The 10,309-nt window shown below is 37.0% G+C and overlaps 1 protein-coding gene across 1 annotated transcript; it reads right to left on the bottom strand.

The window, feature by feature from the left end:
* Positions 1–6,115: 6,115 nt before the first annotated feature.
* Positions 6,116–8,624, bottom strand: Exo84 (exocyst complex component Exo84). Its single transcript, XM_089236641.1, has one exon. The coding sequence runs from the start codon at positions 8,296–8,298 to the stop codon at positions 6,238–6,240; it is 2,061 nt and encodes a 686-aa protein (XP_089092767.1). The 5' UTR covers positions 8,299–8,624; the 3' UTR covers positions 6,116–6,237.
* Between the last annotated feature and the right edge of the window lie 1,685 nt (positions 8,625–10,309).

Below are 10,309 nucleotides of genomic sequence, written 5' to 3'. Positions count from 1 at the left end.
CGAAGTTATGGACAAAACTATAACCATGTTCCAAATTAAAAAAAACAGTTTAACGATATAGCGTCAGGAGAATGCTTCTATTGTGCCTCTCTGTTATCATAGTCCACTTTTTTTCAAACGATGGAAGAGTACTCCTTGATTATATTATGGCTTGAATAAAGCTTTCATGACTGCTGATGTCACGGTTGCTGATACAGCAAGAGATGCTTCAGTTACGAGTCAAACACACCGTTAAACTGCTTGTGTGTGACACGGAAAATTTGGTATAGGTGGAAAAGCAGGTTCGGATAATTTTTGTGGGTCCATTTCCTGATTTTTTTATAATAGGTGGTTCAGTCACTCGCAATTGATTCCATGCACATAGTTCCGAATAGTGCTTAGCAGAAACGTTTATTTTCGGAACATGGAATGTACGGATTTCTGCTTCTGATAATCCTTCATTTCTAATTTTTAGAATTCTCTTGATTCTCATCTGAGAGTAATGAGAGCAATAAATTCTGTGTGGGTGGGCGTAGAAGTTTTTTCTCCCATCACCCCCTCAACACAATCGATCCCATGTTATTACCCGTAGCTTCTACCACCCCCCCCCCCAGGGGGCGTTAACGCCCACGTTGGGAATCACTGATCTAGATGCTTCACAAGATGCCTTAGAGGTAACTCATTAAAGTGAAAAAGACAAATAAGACATTGCAAGGGATGGCTTATTTCTTTCTCTATTAATTTGATAACACCATTTTTATAACCAGTATTGGTAACAGTCCCTTCGCGTACGATCGCCATCAATTCCTTCGTATCAAAATCTTGTTTCAAAAAGTCTAGGATTGATGATTTGATATCCCTTGCTCTACAGCTTCTTGGAGTTGTGTGACCGAGATAAATTGACTCGGGTTCCTGCAATATAGTTATGTGTTCTTCAGATATGGTTCTTCTATGGAAAGAATCACCTTCTTTGGCATTAGCTAAGGTTTTGTCTTTTCGACCATCAAAATATATTCCTTGCACATTTTGTTCTAGGAATTTTAACTTGCAAAAGAACTCTCTGTGATGCTCTTTCACGCCTTATTTTCATCCGGTCTATTATCATATTTGGCTTCTCTTTCGTCAATAACCCAACATCTTCCAACACAGCATTCGAAATAATTGCAGCTGATCAATCAGACACACCAGTTCTACCACAAGCAAGAGGAACATTTGGTAATTTAGTTCACATCTGAGAGGATGATGATAGAACTTCAAAAGCAAATGAAGTACTTGCTTCGGCACCGATTGATGAACCAGCTTCAGGTACTGGTAGATGGAAATGCTAACTTCAACGGCAAACTGTGTTTTGGCTCATATAGATCACTTTCCTCAGAATCGTTGGATATAGATGAGTTTTCAGTGGTTGATGAACTAGTTTCCGCCGTTTCTTCTTAAGATGTCTTCAAATGGGATACCAATTTTAATTTTCCTTTGTTTTTAAATTTCTTCGTTGTTAGGACATCTAATTGACCAATGGCCATCTTGCGTGTACTTCTTTGATCTTGCAAGAAATCTCGCTCTAAATTTGGGACTTTTCTCAACTTGTCACACTTAAAGTCTTCAAAATCACATTTGCATGATGTAATGTCAAACAATTTCCGTGCTTCGCGCTGAAAAGATTTCAAGTTCAACTTGAAAGTTTGAGAATCTTGCCTTGCTTTCATATTTTTCTGAAGATTCTTGTATTTACAGTAAAAGTCTTTTAAATTTTTGCGTATCCATTGGCGAGAAACCGTAGGAATTGAAGCATTTTTCCAAATATTTTCTATCTTTGGCACGATAATTTCAAGAATGTCTGCAATAGCTGGATCTTTTCTTGATTGTTGTGCCTTGATATTGCGTTGAGTCAGCAAATAACTAAGCTTAACATCACCATAGGTGGGCGAGAACAGAGAATCCAACTCTCTATGGGATTTCCTAAAATGTCACAACAATAAAAGCTTCTGGTCATCATTTTGACTGCTGTACACCCTCTCAGTTAAGGGGTAAGATTGCAAATGAATACTGAAAATAAGGGGAAAATATTGAGGTCACTGAATGAATCACGTATTCAGGGGAATAGGAAAGCCTCCTCTGCGGTGTCATGTTACAGAATTCCACACGTGTGTAAAACTTCAGAGGTGATGAGGAACCTCAAGAAGTTTGAATTTTGGGGAAAAAATTAGGAATGGCATTTCTTCACATAAAGGCATATTTTAAATTCTATTACAATGGTAATTTCGAAAAAAAAAAATTCGTTCCACCCTAGTGTATATGCCTTTATAATTATTTCACTTTAATGCTGTCAGTATATAATATTTATTCCTTTACAATGGTTTGTCACTTTTCAATCCTCCCAGTAATTGAAAAAAAAACCAGGCAGCACCAGGTATTATAGCCAGTATTTTAATAACCTGCCAAATAAAATATAAAACAAATTAAGAGCTTTTAAGAAACTAATTAAATTAATATTTTCAGGGCTCCCATTCAAAAAATGAGAAAAAGTAAGAAAACGCAGGACTAAAAAGTAGGATGGGGGAGGGTAACCCCCTTAGACAACATAATCATAAGCGTAATGGAAAAAAAAAATTTAATTTTTTTCCCCCTAGCACTATTTCAGTCAAGCCAAAACAAAATGGCAAATGACTTGGTTACAAAACCAATTTTTGGCCAAAACAGTGCACTAGCAACCACAGATAATTCTTTGCTGTCTCTCCTCATATGTATTATATTCTTTTTTGGAGTCTTCCAAAGTGACAAGCTTGTCAACTCTCTTCGACAAGGCACGGCAAATTTCGAAGACATACATTTTTTAAGAATGATGCACCTTTGAGACCACTTTCGAAATCACAATGCAAAAAATGTGTAAATTACAAGATCCAAAGTATATAAGGCAAGGTGAACCAGATAGTTTTACTGCGTTGCTCATCATTTTTTAAATTTTTCTGTTTTGTTCACATTTTACTGTTCAATGCCAGTGTAATCGTTTTTGACAAATGAAGCACTTCCATTTCTAGCTCTTTGCAGAGCATTGTAAATATTGTTTATGCCTGTTCATGCCTTAAAAATACAGAAAACAACTGAATGCTATAGGGTAGCATCAGAATCACCAAACCTAGAATAGTCCTATGTATCCAACTGCTTTGAAATGCAAACTGTTGTTTCACCTATTTGCACCATAATTTTGAATGATGAAAGTTACTGTCCAAGACCACGAAGTAATAAATACAAAATTATTTTTCCATCCAGGCAGAAGTTTTTATGACTACTATACTTGTTGAACCCTCAAACTAAGCAAATGAAAGATTAATCAATCAAATGGTCCACATACCCCCCCCCCCCAAATTACCTTAAAAATGATAAAATTTCTGCTTTGGCAGAATCATTAATTGCATTCTCTAATATTTGGCAATATATCAATAATTTCCTGCTCAATTAAAATCAATTACACAAATTTTGTCGATAGGATTTGGTAAGGAAAAGTAGGACAAAAACTAAAAAGTAGGACATTTTACCAAAAAGTAGGACGAGTGGGAGCCCTGTATTTTAGTACAATAAGCAAGGAAACAAACAATAAGCTCAGAACCCCCTTTCCCCAGTGCACTATACAGTGTTGTCACACCAAGGCCTCTAATATTTAGTTTAGTATACTTGATGTTATGAAAGTATTTGCCAAAACAGAGAAATTTGTTATACACTCTGGATGAATCAAACGATGCCTTGAGTAGAATATTGTGTGTATATATATATTTGTATTTTTTCTCAATAAACTATCATTATTTAAATATATATATTTCACTTTGTTTGTTCATTTCTATTGTATTTTTTAAAGCTGGGATGAAGTCCTAGATGTTGTTGCTAGCGGGACCAACGGATCTGGTGCACCAGGCACTAGACCAGAAGGAGCGCAAATTTCATTCTTTAATCTCACACCTTCAACATTACATGGACTCATCAAAAAGCACGCTCTCCTTGGCTGACCCAGCTTGTAGTTATGACCCTGCTTGCTAGTATAGACACTATTTTGAAGGAGCAAAAATATGCATCAATCTAAGCTTACAAATTTTAAATAAAAATTGAACTGAAGAAAAAAATTGCAACATATATTTATTTTAGTGTATTCGCATGCAGGGTGATTGAACATAAGTAATATGATGAAGATAATTTCATCAGTATGTTGTAAAATTTTGGTACAGTGTTTTTAGTTTTCATCAATTGAAATTTTTGACGTGTTTTCCTTTCTTATGCAACAAAAACTCGTTGAAAACCCCCTATCTCAGAATTCTTTTCAGTCCCGTCAGTTTCAAGATAGAGAAATTTGACCGTACATGCACTCGAATGACCACATACATACTCACATCACAACTGAACTCTTTATAGACCATATGCACAGCTGAACAAAAACATTTGTTAGCTTAATACAAGTACAGCATTGGCATATGATAAATTTTTTTAAAAAAGCCTAGGCACCAGTGTTTATTCCATAAAATATGCTAATAAGTTAAGGCTTAGCAAAGTAGGAAAAAATTTAGGTACCAGGCATTTTTTCCCCGATAAACTCAGTCCAAAAATAGTGGATTCTTCTACTCGTCTCGGACTAGAGAACCCCTTTCTGTGTTAGCTAACATCAATAATTTTGTTCTTTCCTCAGACTTCAATTCAGTTATCATACATAAAGAAATCGGTTGCCCAACATGTCTGAAGCATATAAAAATTTTGCTCTGGCATGTAATTTTTTTTACCACGAGAAATCCACAAAATGGAGAAAATTTTTAGGGTTTGTAAAAAAAAGGAAATTTTGAGAGTTCATTAAACAAATAAGAAAAGTAAATAAATATATACAGTTAAATCCTGTTATTACGAAATCTATGAGACCGGAGAAATCTCTTCATTAGAAAGGAATTTCAGGTAATTTCATTTTTCCTATGTTAACTTATCTAGATTATTAGAAAAGTATTCATTAAAACAAGGTTTTTTTCACTATAATGGTATTTGTTAAAACAGGATTCAACTGTATGCATAGTTTCTTATTTAAATTCTTCAGTATTTTCATCAATAGATGGCAACACATGCTTTGAATGTGTGGAGAAAATATGAGAGAAAAAGGAAATTTCTTTAGACCACACTATAAACGTTTTATGGAAGCTCTTACAAAACGTGACTAATGTAACCAATAAGCTTATCGGTTGTATTTTCTGGAGTCACTGATTTGCTTATTGGTTGTATTCATCAAGCTCAGTATAATGCCAGCATTACACTAGATGGCCATCACTGTTCAAAGCTCGGGGATATACAACTGGCACACAAAAATAGTCTTCTCTAATCCTTTTCACAGACTTTTCTGGGGTAAGCCTGTCCTGTATGGCTGGGAATCAGCTATAACTTCTAATCTAGTTTATGAAAACTGGGGGGGGGGGGGGGGGGATTGTCTAAAACTAGTCCATGTAGGAGCCGTTGTGGTGGTCAAGTGGTCATAGTAAGTGGTGGTCGTTTGAAATTGGTTTTCTATGGTTCCTAACTTTGAAATTCGAATGCGAGCCAATCTCCCTGTTAAAAAGTCTCACTGCAGAGATTAACAGGCCTACAACGATACAATTATTCAATAAATACATTTCACTCATAGTTTGAAAAATTCATGGCAACACTATAACAAGCATTACACAGAAACAATCTTCAAATTAAGTTTATAACACATACACGCACATTTCCCAGCATGGCCCAAGTGTTCGACCACCTACTAAAATCTCTTCACTCAGACAGCATGATTTGGTTATGAGGATTTGCGAAATTCTGAAGTCTCATCAAAGAAGAAAGTAATTTGAATTTTGTTTTTGAATTAAGAGCATTACATTTCTATATATCTGCATATTTTCATCATTAGATAGCAGCACATTTATTTTGAGCAATGTTTCCAGGCATGTAAAATATTGATTCGGGCATGTATTTTTTCAATTTACATGGCCTACCAGGAATGTAATTTTTTTTAGATTTGTCCAGCCGTGGTTCCAATGCTAATTTTTTTTTAGTCACCATTACAACCTGGTGCATGGTTTTTGTCAAATCATGTAATATGTCAACATTTGAAACTGAATGAAACTTATACAGAATCCACAGATTGACATTTCACAGAGAAATATGATTATTTTAATTTCGTATGATTAAAGCAACAATCGGTTTGAAATACCAGCTCTATAAACATTTACATTAAGTTTTCATAGCGTTACTTTAAAGTTGTATCTAAACATATACGGTCGGGGAATATTTCGAAGTCACGCTTGTTGAATGAAACTTGGCTAAATCTGCTTTGAGTTCAACGATTCTTGGAAAAACCAAACCTAACTTCTTTTTGTAATTTTTTTCAGCCACCGGAAGAATACAATCATGCAAGAATAAAGAGTTTTTAGAGATAAATTGCTTGTCAGCACTGTCCAGTGCATTCTGATATGCACTAGTAATATGCAAAATTTGAGCCTGGAAGGTAATGGCGAGAGCTTCATTAATCAGTTTATGAACCGGTGAAGTGTGGAGTTTCAGCAAATCATCAACGAAATTCAAGTATGTTTTCCCGAAAGCAATACTGTTGCTTGTCAAAGTAACCCAACATTCATCGTGAATGAATGATTCAATACCTTCAATGTTGAATTCTTTCATATCGTCAAGGAATTTCTTCAAATTACTGATACTTTGGAAATTCTGTGGCCGCCACTTATCATCGGATGATCTTAACTTGATCGCTTCTAATAACTTGTCTTTAATCTCTGTTACTAGACCTTCTACATAGACTTGCAACAAATTGTTCAATTCAAAAGACAAATCTATGCCTATTTCCGAAAGACGATCACAATGTACCCTGGCATGAGATATACATTCTGCAGAAACAGATGCATTTACTTGTGGAGTGAAAACGTGCCTGGAGAACATTTGAACAAAGTTCTGAAGCTCTTTTTTTGTCCATATCACAAAAGATGAAGCACTGCTGTTACTATTACTGAATGCTTTATTGAACTCATTACCAGCTTCAATCAGTCCGCCAAAAAACACAGAACATAATTTTTCTATGTAAGTAGTTGTGGCTGCACCCATTGTTTGTTGTTTTAAAGCATGTTTCAAGAGTGCAGAGCGATGCTTCAGGAACAGATCACATGCAATGGGTGATTTTCCAAGGCTCAGTAAAACTGCAACCGCTCTTCTTGCAGCTCTGGGTCCTCCATGAACAGACCTGTCCGGCGACACCTTCAATTCGTTTTTTAGTATCTCTATCAGTTGCTTGGCTCTGCCATCTATCTTGGCTTTTATTTCTTTTCCATTTGGTATTTTGGGATAGCTGGCAAGGTGTTGATTTGCTTTACTAATTAGATCAACCGCTTCCTCAAATTCTCTCTGAGCAATGCAAACATCCAAATCTTCTGGAAGTTCCATCAGCCAATTTGGGGCCTCAGACTCAGAGTCCTTGTCAAAACTGCCAGAGTTATTGTCTTCATAAGGTAACCCCTCATCTTCTTCGTCATCTTCAAACGGGTTTCTGGAATCTGATAGAGATAACTGTCTCTTGAAGATAGACATCTTCTTCCTCTTTGCTTGTTCAACCATCAACAACCATTCCTCTTTTATCGCCTGGTTTGGAGCCTGGAACATTCTAGAATCTGGGAACACCAAAATCTTGAAAGCGTTTCTCACAGTTGCGTCGTCTTTTATATTAACCAGGGCTAAATTATCAAGCTCATAAACAGTTTGGAACTTGTATTGTATGGGACTCCGCGTTCTCCCACATTTCTGCGCCGTTAAAAAACCATCTGTCAAAAGAACGCAATAGATTTTCTCGATGAACCTGAGTTCCGTCAGATCAAGCTCTAGAAGCTCGCCGCAGTGTACCACGGAACGTTTCTTTTCATCCAACACAGCGCCACATCCTTCGACCTTCTCTAAGAGCGACGAAAGGCTCTTGTAATGACTCTCTTCAACTTTACCGAGCTTTTCGGTCGAATCGAAGGATTTGCCTCCAGCTATACTGATGTCCATCACCGAATTCAAAACATCCTGTTGCTCGGTCAGCATATGGCTGAGTTGGTACATTTCGCTCTCCAGGAACGATATCTCTTTGGCAGTGTCGATGAACTGCGTGTAATTCTTATACACGTTTTTCTTGAGCATCGCGTTTGTCTCTTCGGAGAGTTTGTGAATCCTATCCCTGGTAGACAACAAATCATCGACTCCATTGCACTGAAGGGTCAATTCTCGGACGTACGAGTGAGGATCGAAATCTTCCGTTGAAAGCCTCTTCATCAAATTATTCGCCATCTCCTTTTTTCTACGTCTATTACTTCTTTTTTTTTTAATCTTTAAAGAAACCAAGTACAATCAAAACACACCTCGAAGAAGGTAAACACCCATCTGATCTGATCAACGAAGTCTGGACGACCGTGACTATTTCTTTTTCGATAATAGAGGAGTATTTGAATGAGGTTTTTTTTTTTTCTCTCTCTCATTTTAAGACTAAATCATTCGATCAGAAGTTTTGTTTTAAACAATCAGTGTGTAGAATTTTTAAAATACATTCAATATAAAAATCATTGATATCTGTTTGCAGGAAGAAATTAGAAAAAAATTGGCTTAAGAACACAAGTGTCTTCCACCAGTAAATTACCTGCCTGAAAGCGCATGCGCGTGAGGTTATAGGAATGTTGGTTGGCATTTGGCGACTGTTAATTGGCGCTAATATTTTTGCTGGCGACCAGCAGAACAATTCAAAATTGAACAATTGAAAAATATAATTTCAACTAAAACCGGTTTGTATTAGTGATCACGCCGATAATGAAAGCCAAAGATGGAGATACAAATAAAAAATAATAGTAATATATATATATTGATCTAGTGCTCTACATAACTTAGTCACTGATGCAGAGGGTAGTGCCAGGCCGCCTTATCAGACGCGGAGCCCAGTGTGAATTCATTCTCGGGTTCGCTTTGTCGGGCTCCTTAAACCGGATGAGGAGAATCGGCATACAAAATTTCATGCAATATTGTAGAATATACAGGAATGCTGAAAATATCTACTTGCCAATGAAAATTCAGAAATAATCAAAGAAAATAATCCCAGAATTGAGGAAAATTAAGAATTGATAAAAAAAAAATATTTCCAGAATTGATAGAAATTCAGAATTAATGAAAGCGAAAATTTTCAGAATAGATGAAAATTGAGAATTAATGAGAAAAAAATCACAGAATTGATGAAAATCGCGTTGCGACTGCACATGCACACCCCTAAGGACGGCCCTGGGACACTGAGCTATAAGGAAAGTTTACTTATAGCTCAGTGCCCTGGGATAGCGCATGACTCTCACTGCAGTGGTTCGTTGCCCTCTCGTCTCAAAGCAATCCTTTTTTTTTTTTCATCCCTTCCATGTTCGTTTCTTAGGTCTTTGCCACATTTTGAAAACGGAGGTAAAGAAATTGTGTTCGAATCTCTTTTCCTTCGTCTAAAGGTCCGTTTACACGAGGCAAGTACTTTAGTTGGTAACTTAATTTTTAGTTGCCAAGTACGATACAATGTATGCAGACGATAAGGGCCGTTTACACGGCTTTAGTTGACAAGTGTGCAAGTGCACAAGAGATTTAGTTGGTAAGTTGGTGAGAAAATACAAAATGGGGGAGGGGGGACAAACACAAGATATGGGTATATTAAGATAAACTTGTCCTAGAGTTACAATATCGCCAGTGCTGCGTCTAAAAGAAAGAATGAAACTTTAAGATTCGTAGGACGGAATGCGATGACGTCACGAATCTCGGGATCAGGCTTTCTGCTTTAGAAGGTATTGCCTCAATGCGGTTCTACATCACTCAAGTTACCCGCGGCACATTCTCAGATTATTTTAGTGATCCGCGCGGCATATAATTACGGATCACTTGAGTGATGCGTGGCACATTTCCAGATAACTTGGATCCGCGAAACATAGAGATCACTAAAGTGGCTCTGTAGGGCACTTATCAATGGAATGAGTGTTTCTTTTCAAGTGCCCACGAACTATCGAAAGGTTTTCTCGTTTTTGGCGCACCGAGTAAGATGCCATTAAAAATATTTAATATTTTCATAAAGGTTCCTTGATGACGTAAGTATTATCCAAACCCCCTCCCCCTTGTCATCAAATCGGAAACTCCCCCCCCCCCCCATCGATGATGACGTAATACCTGTAAGACCAGACATGATCCACGCTCTGTCCCAAGAGGGATGTAAGAGTTTTACCCAGTAATACCTGAACGGCCCCTAAGACGTATATAAAAGGGGCTCTCACCTTCAGACCAGAGCACGCAG

This window comes from Pholcus phalangioides, unplaced genomic scaffold (genome assembly GCF_987345545.1).
Source record: "Pholcus phalangioides strain wild (caught in Gottingen) unplaced genomic scaffold, Ppha-v1.0 ptg000009l_1, whole genome shotgun sequence".
Classification (NCBI taxonomy): domain Eukaryota; kingdom Metazoa; phylum Arthropoda; class Arachnida; order Araneae; family Pholcidae; genus Pholcus; species Pholcus phalangioides.
This window is presented reverse-complemented; position numbering and strand designations above follow the sequence as displayed.